A 17,691-nucleotide genomic window follows, 5' to 3' on the forward strand; every position below is an offset into this window, starting at 1 on the left:
ATAATACATATAATTTTTACTACAAAAACATTCCAGTAAAACAGAATAAGGACTTACCTGTTAGCAACAGCGTTTAGTGCCTCCATGAATTCCATGTATCTCTCTTCATCCTCAAAGTTGCAGGTGTTGGCCAAGATGTCCAAATACTGCTTGTTCCAGCGCATGTCTACCAAAATCCTGTAGTCATCTGGAGAAGAATAAAATTGAGTAATTTCACAAGTCTGAACATTATAGGATTGCATATAAATATATATATATATATTTTTGGAATATGATTCTCAATGTATTTAACTTCCATAACTTCAGAATAAAATTCAATGTTTAGCAGAAAATAATATAGGGTGGGTCTTTTATCTATCAGGACTTGATTGAATTATTTGGTCATTTAGATGAATATTATATCATAATATTGTTTTTCCATACTCACACGGCTTTATTTAGACCATCAGAAAGATGTTTAAAAGGTAGAGACAGTTATTACAGTTTGATGAAAGTTATAGTCACTGATTATTAGTGCACAAAGGCATTTTCTAAGAAAAAAAATAAGGTTATAACTTCAAGTGGTATATGTACCTGTGCTGTGAGGCTGCAAAAGCTCTGCCAGACATTTGCCTTTCCCAATGAGCTTGCTGTTAAATACAGCCTTCAGTGCTGTGCATCCTGCCTCCAACTGCATCAGAGCTGCATCTGCAAGGACAAGTATGATCTCAGGACTGTGGCAGACAATCACTCAAGTAGTATGGTTATACAAGCTACACATTAAAAGGCATTCTTTTTCCTATACAGCCTACCTGGTGCATGTTTGTAAGTTTTGGTGAGGTGAGAAAGCCAGCTGGTTCTGAGCACCCAATCACTGTGAGAAGCTCTTTCTGTCAGTATATTAACTGCTGTCGGGAGGAGGCGCAATGCATTCTCAGCTCCTCCGTCCAGTCCTCCTCCAGAAAACTGTAGCCCATCCAGTACAGCACCGCTCTGCATCGCCCTCTGCAGGTCAACTAGGCTCAGTGGACGATTCCTGAATCGGTAAAAGATAATTATACAAGATTAGTGTTGTTAACACTAAATATTTTTTTTCCTAACATTTTTGCTAATTGAAATAATCAGCTCAAAACTAGAACAAAATAAAATGAACAATTAATTTAGTGTTATGATTCAGTTATTATTGCAGTTTCTAAGTAGCTAGGTATTTTATCTTTCTATCTTACTTACTGAATATATATATCAACATTGAAAATGGAAATTAAAGTAAAATTTAAATTAAAATTAAAAACTGTAATAACTTTTAAGTAATAAATTGTAATAACGTTAATAAACACAAATATTAGTACAATCTCATTAACACCAATAAAGTGGCTGGTAATGAAATACAAATTGATTTGTAAGTATGTTCTGACCTTTTTCCGTAAAGGCTGAGAGTGTTGAGGCAGTACAGGAGGACCTGTCCGTCTCTCTGGACACTGGAAAAACACGAGTCCTCAGTGCACAGCAGGGCTGAGGGGATGCGGTCTGGCCACACGCCCGCACACAGCAGCCCACTGCCCCAGTCCTCAGAGTCCAGCACTGCCAACTGCCTCTCTATGATGTCCTGTGCCATCTGAGACAGGAATTAAAAGGTGGGGTTGATGATTTGATTATGGCATCATATATCTTTAACTTGTCATGCTTATTGAAAAAATGTCTATGAACCTGCTGGTTGGCAGTGGTGCGCTGACAGAAAGCATAAGCCTCTCCACAGGCCTGTAGAAGGGCACTGGGAAGATCCACACCCCTCTGAAGCTGACCCGACAACAGAGACGCAGCATGGAGCAGAGATGACATGGATGATGCAGGTGAGTCTAGAAGACGTTAAAAAGAGAACAGTCATTAATACTTAAACGCATACCTCGGGACATCATTCACTACCCTCCTCCTCATTCATTAAAGTTAGACATCAGCATTCTAAGTATTCCTCAATCTATTAATTATAAACAATATAATAAGAAAAAAAATTGAATGATTGAAGTCTGCTTTCTAATTATTTTTTGTAAAAAAAGTGCATAGGATACCCAAGGTATGTAATAGTGTAAGTATATTTTTTTCTGTGCAACAATTGAATCTCTTATGACTCAATAGATGCAATTCACCTTTATTCCTCAAGGTGGCAATGTCTGATACACAATGATGACAAATGTTTCACTAATAATTGCCACAGACATATAACAAAAGAATACACAAATATCATCAGCAATACTTGAAATGGCTCAGCAATTTACTGCAGAGAAAGTACTGTATGCAATCAATGTTGCTGTCACTTGATGGTGGATCTGGTGAAGAAGCTGTCAGGGATCAAAATATTGATTTTGAAGACATTGAAAACAATAGTATTGAGAATATTTGAGATCACCAATATGATCAGCCATATGCTGAATGTACTGGGAAAATGAGCTCTGACGATGATAGTGATGATGGTAAAAACCATCTGCTCAAATCAAACTTTTCAAAAGGTAACTAAATATGGTTTATTTTATTCTTTTGTAATTGTTATTATAATATCAGGAGAGGTTTTATACTATTGAGGAAGTTAAAGATCCATCAGGGTTAGATACAGATCTGGGTCGCTAAAGATTTGTGAAACATTTAACCCTGCATTTATGGGTTAAAACATCACTAAACATCACTATTAATCACAGACGCACCCCATATAGTCTTCTTGATTTCCGAATGAATGGAGATGAGCAGGTCGCACACACAGTCTCCTGTCACACCCAGGGTGTGTAAAACCATCTTTAGATCCAGAGTGTCCCAGCATACACCCTCATGCTCGCCAGGAATGTAGATCTCAACACCACGGTTCCTCATGGCTCGAGAGATTTCTCCGTGTGTGGGATCCATGGTGAGGAACAACCTGAAACACAGTGTGAAACAGGATTGAGCAAAAGCAGATCTGTACTTTCACATGGCAAAATGAGGTTGGAATCTGTTTAGCTGGAAGTTGTGTCAGTTTATGCTTTGATTGTACCTGAAGTTAGGGTGGGGGGTGATGGTGGGTGTGGTTCCATCAATAATTCCTCGTTCATTAATGGTTAATGACCCGCCAGGCTCCAGGAGGGCATTGAGTCGATCCAACACTGAAGGGCTGAAACACACATACATAGTTAATTTAAGAAATTTCATATTACATCTGGTCTATCTGGAAAACTTGATTCTGATTGGTCAATTATGGCATTCTTCAGCCAAGTATTTTATTTTATTTTTATTTTTTCATTATGCTATTCATGTCTTGTATCACTCTGCACTCTTTCTTAAGTAACTTAAAACTCAAATCAATATATATATTTTTTTAATTAATTTTAAATTAAATCTGATTTCATAAGTAGTCTTTAAATTAAACAATTATAAGATAATTCCTGCTTCCTGTTGGATAACTCATGTTTTATTTTTCAGTAATGAGTTGACAAGATAATGTTAACAAGAGTGTTATGTCAGCAGGTGGCTACAAATCAGTCATTGAATCATTTACTCAACTGATTCATTTAAGGAGACCTATTATGCAAAATTCACTTTTGCATGGTGTTTGGACATAAATGTGTGTTGGCAGTTAGCACCACCCTATAGAGATAAAAATCCAACCACTCCTTTTTTTAATCCCCATAAATCATAAGCAATGTCTCAGAACAAGCCGTTTCCAGATCCCTGGCAGTGTGACGTCACATTAGCCATAGGCCCCGCCCACGACTGTTGACAGACACTGCCGTTTTAACATAGAACCACCCTGAGTGAGTTCACAGCGAGTTCACAGTCCGCCATTACTCCACTGACAAGAACGTCTCCCAAGCGTTTTAGGTGTTCTGCAGCTGGATGGATTAATCCACATAGCTCTCTCCATTTACTCCCTAAATCTGAGCCGCTGAAGACGAGGTGGATTAATTTTGTTTTCCAAGAAAATGCTCCCTCAACTCTACCGAAATTCATTTATGTCTGCGCAAATCATTTCACACCGGACTTTGTGAACGAATGTCAATACAAAGGGACAATACAAAACAGAGGTTGTGCTAAAAATGTGTTACTCAAGGATAGATCAGTAAACTGTTCGTGATCCAGCTTACAGCCTCCAGAGTGATACTGGATACGGCAGTAATGAAGGTGAGAGCACTTTATTACAGTTCATCAGAGTTGATTTACGGATATAATATTTACCAGTTTATTAAGCACCACCTGAAAAGGCATAAGGTCTTTATATATTTGTTTACTGTTAGTTTTAATGAGTATTTGTGTAATTCGCTGTGTATGTTGATGATAATGCAAGGGAGAGAGAGAGAGAGAGAGAGAGTTTATGGATAATATTTTAATTCACAATTGCACTGTGTTTTATTAAACTCTTACAGTGATTTTCTAGAGTGAAAACGGACACTTCATCTTTTGTGTGAAGTTAAGTACAATAAACATCATAAAACTCATCTGTAAAGTTTTGGCCATCATTCGGACGGGGTCCGGTACAAAAGGCTTGTACTAATATAGTGGAAGAAGACAATATAAGTTATAACCGTAATTGAACTAAACTATACCTGTTCAATTTCAGTGCAGCATATAATCGCAGTTTCTGACATTGTGTCCTGAATGACTCCTGACACCAGAGAATCAGCTCTTGAAGCTCCGCCCTCTTAGGCAGAGCGCAGCAGCTCATTTGCATTTAAAGGGCACACATTGAAAAGGCATGTTTTTCCTCAACCCGAAAAAGTGTAAATTTTAATATGCTATAAAAAATTATCTGTGGGGTATTTTGAGCTAAAACTTCACATGCACACTCTGGGGACATCAGAGACTTCTTTTACATCTTGTAAAATGGGGCATAATAGGTCCCCTTTAAAACACAGACTTGACTTAAATTAGTCATATTATTCTTTATTAAAATGTGTCTCTACAAATCCACTAAGTGATTTTGTTTAAGCAAAAGAGTGTTTAAGCATTTTAATAATTTTAAGAAAGATCTGTTTAAAACATCTGACCTGCAGAAGTTGACATTGTCCATGAGCAACCAGTCTCCAGCCTGCAGCGCCTGAACTAATGTCCCATCCAGCCACTCAAAGCCACCATGAGTCCAGCCGTCCTGCATCTGAGCCAAACGCTCCTTCAGTAGAGTGAAGTCCATCTGCAGCTTTGACATGTCTGCAGGGGACAATCAAAGATTATATCACACTCAAAGTGTTTTAAATGGATTATAAAGCACAAAATAAAGAATTATTTTTTCATTTATTTAAACATTTTATTTATATTTAAATAATATAATTTTACATTTCTAATTTCAAATAATAGTAAATAATTATATAATAATTTTAATATAATTTTTATTATAATTTTCAAAAGATTCTTACTGATGCTACCTGCCATGGTTAGCCAAAAATTTTACAGGGCTGACAAGTCGACAAGCAGAATTCACATTCAAAGAAAACCAAATGTTCACTCACAGAAAACCAAATGTTCAAGTTTGCAATGCATATACAGGAAAAATACTTAGTAGTGTAGTGTCCTTACCCGTTAAGACCTTGAGTTTAGTGTTGAGTTTGTGCAGCAGAACAATAATGACCTCCAATTTGTTTAAAGCCTCAAATGTGACCATGCCCTCTGTGGTATCCAGACCCTCCTCTCGCAGCCAGCGGCGGAAAGTGCTCCACGTACTCAACAGGAACTCAGTGTCCTGCACTGCCCCATCCAATGACATCAGGCCTCGCCTGGTCACCATGGCAACCACATAGTCCATGCTCTCCAAAACCTGCTGCCATGGCCGTATGATGTCCACCTAAAACAGAACACCAGGTTAATGATAACACCAAGTTAGGGAAACAATCATCTTGCTTGTCATTTCCAACTGACCTGCTCAAAGCCGCCCAGCAGCTCTGTTGTGTCCATGGCGCTGTTCATGGCCATAACCCTCAGTCTGTGTCCCGTTAACAGTGCAAGCAGATGCACTAAACTGCTCTTTCCACTTGCAGTGGGACCCACCAGTATGACCATCCACCCCATCTCCACACACTTCATCAGTGCCTCCAGAGGGCGCAAAGAATAATGGGTAATCGACAAAGGAGGATCCAGAGCAATAGGTGCCCCTCCACTACGCTGCAGAACTGAGTAACCCAACTGCATATGTGTGACAGAAAGAAAGAGATATATTCACACCCAATGTTTCTTAAGTCTTATAATATAATTTTACATCATAGATTACAGGTTAAGGGTTAAAATAAAAAAATAAAGATTAAATTTATGATTTCTTTTCATTTTTAAAAGGATAGTTCACCCAAAAAATGAAAATTTGATGTTTATCTGCTTACCCCCAGCGCATCCAAGATGTAGGTGACTTTGTTTCTTCAGTAGAACACAAATGATGATTTTTAACTGCAACCGTTGCCGTCTGTCAGTCAAATAATGGGAGTGAATGGGAACTCGAACAATAAGAGTCGAAAAAACTTGCATAGACAAATCCAAATTAAACCCTGCGGCTCGTGACGACACATTGATGTCCTAAGACACGAAATGATCGGTTTGTGCGAGAAACCGAACAGTATTTATATCATTTTTTACCTCTAATACACCACTATGTCCAACTGTGTTCAGCATTCACTTAGTGAGGTCTGATCGCGCTCTGACAACGGCAGTGATGTCTCACGCTTATACTTCAATGAGTGCTAGACATCACTGCCGTTGTCAGAGCGCGATCAGACCTCACTAAGTGAATGCTGAACACAGTTGGACATAGTGGTGTATTAGAGGTAAAAAATGATATAAATACTGTTCGGTTTCTCGCACAAACCGATCATTTCGTGTCTTAGGACATCAATGTGTCGTCACGAGCCGCAGGGTTTAATCTGGATTTGTCTGTGCATGTTTTATTGACTCTTATAGATGGAGTTCCCATTCACTCCCATTATTTGACTGACAGATGGCAACGGTTGCAGTTAAAAATCATCATTTGTGTTCTACTGAAGAAACAAAGTCACCTACATCTTGGATGCGCTGGGGGTAAGCAGATAAACATCAAATTTTCATTTTTGGGTGAACTATCCCTTTAATGTAAAGCATTTATTGTATTATTGTGTATGAAATGTGCTACATAAATAAATGTACCTATATTATGTTATGTTATGTTATATATTTCTGACCAACCTGCAGGTTCAAAGGGGTGATATGAAACTGCCTAGAGCCCATGTAAGGCTCAAAGTCTTCTCCAAACACCTTCCTAAACACTGCTAACACCTGAGAACGAAACATATATTATTGTTTAACAGCAATATCTTCATGTCTCCTTATATTGAGTGATAAATGGTATTTTGATTAGTGTGGCTACCTGAGCCTTGTCTGCCTCTGTCCTCATGCGGTCTGCATATACAAGTCCAACATGCTGCCCAGGGTTGAAGAAGCCTGGTGATTGGTCTGTCTGCATCAGCTGACACCAACGGAACAGGTCACGGAGATTAAACTCCCATGGTCCTCCTCTCTGGCCCCATTTCCTCTCAATCATCACTTCTTGGACAAGCTTAGAGAACAAAAAAAAAAAAAAAAAAAAAATCAAAACCTTTGAGATGATAGATGAAAGGAATATCTACAAATGACAATTGAAAGAGCAACAGAAGATCACCACTAGTTAAGGGAAGTGTCGTCCACTTACTCGGTTGCTAAACTGCACCATTTTTGAGATGATAGCATTGTCAATGTTAGGAAAGATGGAGTCACCAATGAACTGCATGTCTTCATTGGTTAGCGAATCCACATAAACCTGAATGAGAAAAATACAGCTTTCTGTCTATATTTTGGTCTCTTATTGTGTGACTCATGGTTATAATACAAACTACTGAAAAATATTGTAAAATAATATTCTCTTCTTTAGACAGAAGAGAAAACATACAGATGACAAAAATGTCATTAGATCCAAGTTACCTGAGTGAATCTGTTAAGGAAGGACTTGGGAAGGCCTTTGCGTCCTCCTCCCTGTGTGAAAGGGTTTTGGCAGCCGAAGATCTTGGTCTTCTCATGTTGAACCTGGAAGCGCATGCCCAGCTCAGGGATGTAGATCTCAGCACGATGGTCAAAGCAAGCGTTAAGACCTTCCAGCACTGACTGAGAGGCCAGATTCAGCTGCAAAAAAAGGAAAAACATTGGTCAAAAATAATATAATTATCATTTCTGACTGAAAATGTTCAAGACTCAAACATTTATTTTATTACACTGAACTGGCATAGAGCTACAAAAGACAGCCATTCCTCTGTACCTCATCTAGGACGATCCAATGTCCAGCCTTCAGCCCAGCAAGTAGAGGACCATCACGCCATGCAAACTCCCCTCCTTTCCCACCTTCCACTGGCAGATCTGTCCCAAACAGATCCGTTACGTCCTGTGCAGAGAGGATACAGCATGATTAAAATCATCTTTGAAATTATGCACTATTGCATATACACTAACATTCAAAAGAGTGGTCTGTAAAATTTTTACTTATGCTCACCAAGGCAGCATTAAATAATGAGAAATACAGTATAAACAGTAATATTATTAAATATTTTTGCAATTAATCTATTTTAAAGTATTTTAAAATGTAACTGTGATTGCAAAGCTGAATTTTCAGCAGCCATTTATAAAAAAATAATAAAAAAAATTCTGTAACATTACAAATGTCTTCACTGTAACTTTTGATCAATTTAATGCATCCTTGCTGAATAAAAGTATTAATTTCTTTAAAAGGTCTCCAAACTTTTGAAGGTTAGTGTATATAACAATGATTTTTTTCCTATCAATCAATCAATCAATAAAAATAAAAGGGTGTCGTTGTATTGGGGATAGTTATCAAAAATCAATTTGTGTTCTACAGTAGAGTAAGGTTCTACTAAAGCAAAACTCTACGTTTCTTTGACATACAGTTTGTTCAGACAGGTTGATCCTGACAAGATGGTTCCCAGAGGCCTTGGCAAGGGCAGTGACCAGGCTGGTCTTGCCCACTCCAGGTGAGCCCTCGAGCAGTATGGGTCTCTGAAGCTTCAGTGCCCGCAGTAACCGCTGAGCATTCACTGCAGTGGTGCCCGCACTCAAAGCATAGTCCGACAGACTCCTTCCCTCACTCTCAGGACCTGTGGGAAGATCAGACCAAATCCAGCAATCAAAACCCAAAAGGCATATCTGACAAATGATTTGATAACAATAATTGCCAACAACACCTAGAGACTAAACCTTGACATAAATGTTAAAATATAAAATATTTGTTTTATATTTTGGTAGAGTCTTCACCTGCAGCAATGTAGAAGGGATCAATGCCAAAGAAGTCTTCGCCCCACTGGGGCTCTCTGGGGATGCTGGTGTCGTAGACTCGGAGTGCGTCTTGCATCTCCTCATCCAGCTCTGTAATTCTGCTCAGTCTCTTCTCCAGGTATTCCAGACTTGCCTTCCGTGCCACCAGGGCATTCTCTGCTGCCGACACTGTGGTTCCTGGTACCAAGAAGAAAAAATTTAGATCACAGAAATAAAGTATGGGAAGGGATATTGGATCTGTAAATGCAACAATGAAATACATACTCTACTGTTCAAAAGTTTGGGGTCATGTTTCCTTCTTTTTAAATGAAATTAATAGTTTTATTCAACAAGGATGCTTTAAATTGATCAAAAGTGACAGTAAAGACATTTATAATGTTACAAAAAATTTCTATTTTAAATAAATGCTTTTCTTTTGAACTTTCTATTCCTCAAAAACTCCTGAAAATAATGTTTCATGGTTTACAAAAAATATTAAGCAGCACAACTGTTTTCAACATTGATAACCTACATATTAGAATGATTTCTGAAGGATCATGTGACACTGAAGACTGGAGAATGGCTGTTGTTTCATCACAGAAATAAGTTCCATTTTAAATATGTTAAAAAACATTTCTTTTAAATTGTAATATAATTTTACAAGCCTAAGCACAAGACTTCTTTTAAAAACATTTAAAAAAATCTTACAGACCCCAAACTTTTGAATGGCAGTGTATATGGCTTTCGTTTAATTTCGTAAAAGCCTTCACTAGTGTCAATAACAGCTACAAAGGATTTTATAGAAGCATAAAAACTTAAAAGGAGCAAGACAGTCCTTTAAAGCCTGTCTTACTCCTTTTGGTAGTAAATGAGTACCAAAACATGCAAAAAAGCTGTTTGAAAGTCTTTTTTCTCCCACCTGAGCCGATTCCGTCCACGTACACAAGGCATGCAGCATGAATAAATGCTGTTACAGTGTCCAATCTCAAGTCCCATTCTGGCTCCTCCTCCTCCAGCTCCCCCATGGTCATGAAGCCATCCTCGTCCCTCTCACATACCGTGTTCATGAAGTTCACCCATGACAGAATGTCTCGCACGCTTAGAATACACCGCCGACCAAACTCCTGATTGGTCAGCCAGTCGATGAAGTCCAACATGAGATCTGCTATGTCTTTACCTGGGATGGGACGAGAGGAATGGCAATGACAGGAGACTAGAACAGTAAAGGAGATTGGCTGCCAAGGACAATGAAAATCTCTACAGTTTAGTGGTAATTATACAAAGATATTTGGCTGTAGAATTCTGCTACTGACCAATCAGATTTGAATATTCCAAAAGGTGGGAATAAGGCTTGTTATAATTGGTTGCTCTGTGTAGAGCGACTCACCTTGGTGGTCATGCTGGTCCAGAGATAGTCCGGGCCGCAGGTTGTGTTGGATGATCTGCATTAGATCATTACGGCTGTTGTTCTGGGGGCACCAAATCTCTGTGAACCTGTTCCTGAGTGCTGGAGACAGCTGTACATATGCAAACACATCAGTACCACTAGTTGCTTGTTTCTTCCGTGCAAACATAATTTATTGAACTATTACTACTAATCTTTAAAGAAAGCAACCTCTGGCTATTTTATAACCTCAACATAATATTCTTCAGCCAAGCTAATTCTCCATGTACTGACCTCTTTCTTTCCAAAGTCACCTCCAGGGTTCATGGTGGCGACAAGTCGGAACTTCTTCCCAGCAATGATCAGCTCAACATCATCATCATCACCGCTGCCTTTCTCTGCCAGCACCAAAGATTTTTCAGTCTCCAACACGCTGCACAGGACACATAGACAGTCACATGATCACATCAGATGTGCAAATATCAGTACTGTACAGAGGTTGGGTGATTCATTTTTTGTTTTGTTCTGTTGTGGAGCAGAAGTTGCAAATCCAGGGAACAATTTCAATTTATTTTACAAAGAGAGAAAGTAAACAAGTACATACAGGCCTGTTTTTGAATTTCCTAAGCAGAACTGAACTGAAAAAGACTTGAATTGAAAAAACAATCCGTCAATGAGAACAGAAAAATGTGGAGTGTAAATACACACCTGTTGAGTCTTTCCAGCACCGAGTCATCTGCCAACGAGATCTCATCCATCAGAAACACGCCATCCTGTTTCATCGCCAGGACCAGTGGTCCATCATGCCACTCAAACAGACGGCCATCCTCCGCATCAGCCTGAAATATATTACATTTATATAAAATGACAATTTTTTTTTTATCAATAATTTGAAAAAAATCTGAATATTACCTGTTGGGTTCCTGTGTGACGGACGGGTCGGAGGCCTCCCAGAAAGTCGGACGTCTCCATATGCAAGTGGCAGTTCAGGGAGAAGAACTTCTGACCGGATAGTGCGGCAAACAGCTGGCAGATGGTGGTTTTACCACATCTGGAGAAGAGGAGGAGGAACATGTGAACCAACTGAGCTTCTGTTATCTCATTAATTATTTACGAATAACAGATTAAGTTTTTAAAGGCTAATTTTGTTTCCTGTGCTGACATATTTCCTGCTGAATAGAAAGTTCTATTTCCTGTTGAAACAGGGGTGTGGCTACTAGTTATTGCTAATCAGCGTAGTGCAGAACTTTATTGAAACAAAATTGGATGTGTCAAGCGCAACATCATATTTTTTTTTTTTTTTTCGACTGTACACAAGTCTAATAAATGTTCATTTTTGCTAACTTTAAAAATTGTCAAAGTTAACAGACATGTACTACAAGCTACAAAACTAATTTTGGATTCACTAAATCTTTAAAATTAACATTGAAAATGCTTAAATTATTTCTAACAACCATCTAGATTTGATTAATACTCAAATAAAGAAGCCTTTCATCTTCATTTCCATACATCTACTACAAAATAGTATAAGGTCATATTTTGTAACCCTCTCATTCAGGTTCAACTGAGGATCGTATCACAGCTTACCCCGTGTCTCCGACAAGTAGGACAGACTCTCCAAAATGAAGCGCTCTTCCCACTAGTACAGCCAGTCTCCTCATGCCCTGGGTCCACACCACATGACCGAACTCTTCAGGGACACCCGCAATGCTGTCCACAAAAGGGCCTGCCAAGTGCCAAGCCATCAACAACCATCAATATACCAAACTGTGCCAGCCAAAACAATCAATCTGGCCATTAGTTATATAGTGAGCTAAATCAAACAGATCTTTAGTAAAGTCTCAAAATCAAGAATTCTACATTTCATGGAAAAGATTGTGCCATCTTAACTTATCTGCATAGAAGGAAAAGAACATCACAATATACAATCGATAAACTCACAATCAAAAACTGTATTATAAAAGCACATGCAGGGAGTTGCTAAGATGACTTACTAAGGGACTGTCATTAAATTGCAGTGCTACTGGTATTTGTTTATGTGATAATGCAATGGAACAACAAGTGAGACAACATTCCTAATTGAAAGTCATCGACCTGATGTCAGAATGCGGTGTGCTTCTGTAGTCAAACTGTGTTTGTGCTTATAAACTCACTGAACTGAGTGGTGACCTGAGCCTCAGAGAAAAGAGCATCTGGGTTCACCGTCCTTTTAAAGTGCTTCTCCAGGATGTTCTGGATGGTCAGTGCTTCCTCTGGCTTCCTGACACGGCCGGCCAACAGCATATAGCCTGAAAGAGTGAACATAATGACTATTACATTTTGAAATGAAGTATAACAAAAAAAAAAAGTATATCTTTCCATAAACTACCATTTGAAAGTTTGAGCTCACTAAGAATTTTTTTTAAAAGAAATTAATCCTTTTATTTAGCAAGGATGCATAGAATTGATCAAAAGTGACAGTAAAGACTTTTATATTCTTTAACAAAAATATAGAAATATATATAGAAAACAGCACAACTGTTTTCAACATTGATAATAATAAGAAATGTTTCTTGAGCACAAAATCAGCATATTAAAATGATTTCTGAAGGATTATATGATATTAAAGACTTGAGTAATGATGCTGAAAATTCAGCTTTGCTATCACAGGAATAAATGACATTTTTAAATATATTAAAAGAGAAAGAAGTCATTTTGAAACATGATATTTCTAGGGGTGTCCTCGACTACAGATTTACATAGTCGAATCCGATTCGAATCAGATTGCCTATATTCGACTGATAGTCGAATCATAAAGGGGGAGGGGGTGTGGTCCACTAGAGAGTGCGCACGGACTTTGAAAGGTTCACGTGCACGCTGAACTGTGCACGAGATGGAGCGGGACACGGAAAATGAAGTAAGGCCTGGCTATAGTCTACCTGCGGCTTTATTTTCTTTCGCACACAGCACAGAGAAACATCTTTCTATAAACCGACTGCCTGTCAAGTGATAGACGAAACTGACAATGATTTTATATTTTTTAAACAAATGAAAGGCAATGTGGATAAACATTCAGCCACGATGTACAGAACACTCTCAAAGATATAGAAGAAAATGAATAAAAACATTTTGGATCAATAAACTTTATAATATATATATTAATAACTGCAGAAAGGCCACACTGCAGACAGATATACATTTCATATGTCGGCAAATCAAATTACATCGGCTAAATTGTCTGTGCGAGCAAGCTTTAACTAATCTACAGCGCAACATTGATGCACCAAAAACCCCAAAAAATAAAAAATAATAATAATTTAATAAAAAACATTTTTTTTTTAATCAAATATTAATTTACAGAATTGAATTAGAACAGAATATACCGTTCTAATACATTAAAATAGCCTAATTAAAAAAATGCTAAATGCCTGAAGTGCAGGGGAACATATATTCAAAACACAAGCCAGAAATAGTTAAATTAAATAACCCAGAGTGATCAATAAATAAATTAAAATTAAAGAAATTATTAAAATAACAAAAGTATAGCTAGAATTGTCAACTTTGTCTTTTTAACTGCAGAGACAATAAACGCTAAACTGGAGTGGCAGTCTTTTTAGCTAAACATTTACAGCATCCAAAAATCAAATTACAAGCGGCTGAAATAGTTTGAAATCACTTGTAGCTACCCTACCTGACTGAGAGAGAAAAATCCAGTCTTTCACGTGATCTGCCTGTGTCCGTTTGAGTCTTTTCAAATAGTGCGCTATAGTCAGCTCGTTGTCACAGGTTGGATTTATTCACGCACATTAAAAATATTTATTAAAAGCTTCTTTCTTTGCACATTTTTATTTATAGTATTAACATAATAAGCTGTATATTAACCTATTGGGAAAGAACCGGTATGTCTATGTAAAATCAGATATTGAACGCCCCCATATCTCTTCTCATAACACCTCTGCGACGATTCGACTGTGAGATTGGTAGTCGAATCAGGCTCCTCCTATCGAAGATTCGAATCGTCGACTATTCAGGGTCACCCCTAGATATTTCACAATATTACTATTTTTACTGTATTTTACTTGGTGAGCTTAAAGGGATAGTTCACCCAAAAATGAAAATTTGATGTTTATCTGCTTACCCCCAGGGCATCCAAGATGTAGGTGACTTTGTTTCTTCAGTAGAACACAAATGATGATTTTTAACTGCAACCGTTGCTGTCTGTCAGTCAAATAATGCGAGTGAATGGGAACTCTATTAATAAGAGTTGAAAAAACACGCATAGACAAATCCAGATTAAACCCTGCGGCTCGTGACGACTCATTGATGTCCTAAGACACGAAACGATCAGTTTGTGCGAGAAACCGAACAGTATTTATATTATTTTTTTTACCTCTAATACACCACTATGTCCAACTGCGTTCAGCATTCGCTTAGTGAGTTCTGGTCACGCTCTGACAACGGCAGTGATGTCTCGCGCTTATACTTCAATGAGAGCGAGACATCACTTCCGTTGTCAAAGCGCGATCATAACTCACTAAGTGAGTGCTGAACGCAGTTGGACATAGTGGTGTTTTAGAGGTAAAAAATGATATAAATACTGTTCGGTTTCTCGCACAGACCGATCGTTTCGTGTCTTAGGACATCGATGTATCGTCACAAGCTGCAGGGTTTAATTTGGATTTGTCTATGCGTGTTTTTTTGACTCTTATAGATGGAGTTTCTATTGACACGCATTATTTGACTGACAGAAGGCAACGGTTGGAGTTAAAAATCATCATTTGTGTTCTACTGAAGAAACAAAGTCACCTACATCTTGGATGCGCTGGGGGTAAGCAGATAAACATCAAATTTTCATTTTTGGGTGAACTATCCCTTTAAGAGAGATAACAAAAACATTTAAAAAAAAAATCTTACAGACAATAAACCTTTGAATAATACTGTGCATATTTTAATTTTCTACTCCACAGGGGTCAAAGGTTTGTCACTAGATATTACCGTCATCAGCCAAATGCTGTAGCCAATCACGCGAGGTGTCACTCTGCTCCTCCAGACTATAGCGTTCAGCCCAGCGGAACAGATCTCTCAGGGTAATGTATCCATGTTTCCCAGCAAACACACTGGATCCTCTACGTAAAGACTAACACAAATACCACCATATCAAAAAATACAATCATGGATTTCTCAAAATTGAATCTTATACACTGATACAACAAAATGAGATGCACACCTGCAAGTTCTGCATGACTTTGATGAGTTTAGAGCAGTAGGAAGGAGGCAGACTGCAGCGCTGATGGAGAATGTTCTCAAGCTCCGAACTGGGAAGCTCATCAAAATGTAGCTCCACAAATCGGTTTCTGAATGCTCGAGACAGAACCTACACAAAATGAAAGACAAGTTTAGTGCATTAATATTCAAGAGCCCTTTCTTGAGTAGTGATGTCAGAACCAAAACATCACCACCGCCCACCTATCTAAAAATTAGTTCCCGAATGGCACTATTGTTGCAGGTTACAGTTTGCAAGAGGTTAAGAAGGCAAGCATGCTTAACACACAGGTGATGGTTTTTAAAATTTATTCAAGAAACCTTTCTGCCCCCGTAGAGCCCAGGAGGATTCTGGGTGGCAAAGAGCATGAATCTGGGGTGGGCTTTGACCACTTCCTGTGTCTCGGCGATGAAGAGCTCCCGGTTGTCATCCAGCAATCTATTCAGTGCCTCGAGGACATCGGTGGGGGCAAGGTTCAATTCATCTAGAATTATCCAATAACCTTTCCGCATGGCATCGATCAGCACGCCTTCAGGGGGAAAAAACATGCATGTTGTTTACATGAAAACATGACATAAACATAAACAGAGGGTCAATCGAACACACAACTACACATAAAGAGAGACAACGATTTAAGATTACCATCTGATATGGCAATGAATGTTTAGAATTCATTAATATCATTGACATAAGTCAAGGGTCTTCAATTTTTTCAGACTAAGGAAGGAGCAGTGACCCCCTGAGAGTTTCATTTTAAATCTGGCCTATAAAAACATGCATTTAGCACCATATTCATGTATTTATTTACATATGCATTACATAACTAATGATTATTTTAATGGCTTTGCAATCTAAGCATCATAAAAGATTCATATACATACATTCCATCCTGATATATGCACTAAAGGCTCTTTACCTTCTTTGAAGACAAGTTTGCCATGCTCATCAGAGGAGTAGCACCCAATGTACTCCTGGATATCTGTGTGCTCATGGTTATTGATTCGCACACACTGGTTTCCTGTGGAAGCTGAAAGCCATTTTATCAGACTCGTCTTTCCTACAGAAGTTTCCCCCTGAATGAGCACTGGATGGATGCTAATCACAGAAACAACACACAAGAAGAGAGGAAAGAAAACATGTAAGACTTGTAAAGGTGAAAAGTCTAAGATATGAAAATGATTCCTAGTATGTAATGAACATGAAAAGAACTAAAAGGACTAAAGATGGATGGAGGGAAAATAACGACAAGTACACATATAAACATATATCGAGCCCAGTTGGATTGTGGGCGGCAAAGACCAATGTATTAGTCAGGCTAATTATTTGGGCGATATTTCTCATTTTGAGAAATAATGTACCTGTGCAAGTTTGACAGAAGCCTAAACTTTGGAGTAAATTTTTTATTTGTCATCTAGGTGTGTAGAGTGAGTAAATATTGTGTAACCAGTACACAGATTGTTGACAACTAGTTAACAAATAAAGAATTATGAGCAAAATAGAAATATCGAAATGTAGGGTTTCTGTTATTTGGCCAATGAAGGTACACAAAAACGCTGATGTGAAAAGGCTGATGCCCATAAAGTCCCGAAATCACCACTTTATAGATGCAGAGATCAATTGATCACCAGGTCTGAACAGTCCCAGGCCAATGGTACCAAAACAGACAAACAAAATCAATCGCTATAACAATACTGCCCCATAAACTAAAAGCAAATCAAATCTCTTACGATAGTTACGCACAATCCCACAAATCAACATAGAAACGCTGCATATATAATATGTATCGACAGAGGGATTGATCTACGGAACATCGCAGGGC

At 38.2% G+C, this 17,691-nt stretch overlaps 1 protein-coding gene across 2 annotated transcripts in view; it reads right to left on the minus strand.

Annotated features, from left to right (window-relative positions):
* mdn1 (midasin AAA ATPase 1) overlaps positions 1-17,691 on the minus strand; it is a 65,212-nt gene that overhangs the window by 31,247 nt on the left and 16,274 nt on the right. For both annotated transcript variants that reach the window (XM_048206751.1, XM_048206750.1), the window contains exons 24-51: positions 16,789-16,967; positions 16,193-16,401; positions 15,837-15,983; positions 15,605-15,746; positions 12,784-12,918; positions 12,218-12,356; positions 11,543-11,681; positions 11,339-11,469; positions 10,925-11,063; positions 10,634-10,763; positions 10,166-10,423; positions 9,247-9,444; positions 8,881-9,089; positions 8,240-8,362; positions 7,909-8,106; positions 7,640-7,747; positions 7,319-7,507; positions 7,138-7,227; positions 5,851-6,114; positions 5,512-5,776; positions 4,986-5,145; positions 2,999-3,115; positions 2,676-2,884; positions 1,687-1,835; positions 1,395-1,594; positions 792-1,015; positions 574-687; positions 58-187 (exon numbers count right to left, since the gene is read on the minus strand). In XM_048206751.1, coding sequence (XP_048062708.1) covers positions 58-187; positions 574-687; positions 792-1,015; positions 1,395-1,594; positions 1,687-1,835; positions 2,676-2,884; positions 2,999-3,115; positions 4,986-5,145; positions 5,512-5,776; positions 5,851-6,114; positions 7,138-7,227; positions 7,319-7,507; positions 7,640-7,747; positions 7,909-8,106; positions 8,240-8,362; positions 8,881-9,089; positions 9,247-9,444; positions 10,166-10,423; positions 10,634-10,763; positions 10,925-11,063; positions 11,339-11,469; positions 11,543-11,681; positions 12,218-12,356; positions 12,784-12,918; positions 15,605-15,746; positions 15,837-15,983; positions 16,193-16,401; positions 16,789-16,967 — 4,695 coding nt within the window. The remainder of the gene's footprint in view (positions 1-57; positions 188-573; positions 688-791; positions 1,016-1,394; positions 1,595-1,686; positions 1,836-2,675; positions 2,885-2,998; positions 3,116-4,985; positions 5,146-5,511; positions 5,777-5,850; positions 6,115-7,137; positions 7,228-7,318; positions 7,508-7,639; positions 7,748-7,908; positions 8,107-8,239; positions 8,363-8,880; positions 9,090-9,246; positions 9,445-10,165; positions 10,424-10,633; positions 10,764-10,924; positions 11,064-11,338; positions 11,470-11,542; positions 11,682-12,217; positions 12,357-12,783; positions 12,919-15,604; positions 15,747-15,836; positions 15,984-16,192; positions 16,402-16,788; positions 16,968-17,691) is intronic.

The sequence above is a fragment of the Megalobrama amblycephala genome, linkage group LG11 (genome assembly GCF_018812025.1).
Source record: "Megalobrama amblycephala isolate DHTTF-2021 linkage group LG11, ASM1881202v1, whole genome shotgun sequence".
Lineage (NCBI taxonomy): Eukaryota > Metazoa > Chordata > Actinopteri > Cypriniformes > Xenocyprididae > Megalobrama > Megalobrama amblycephala.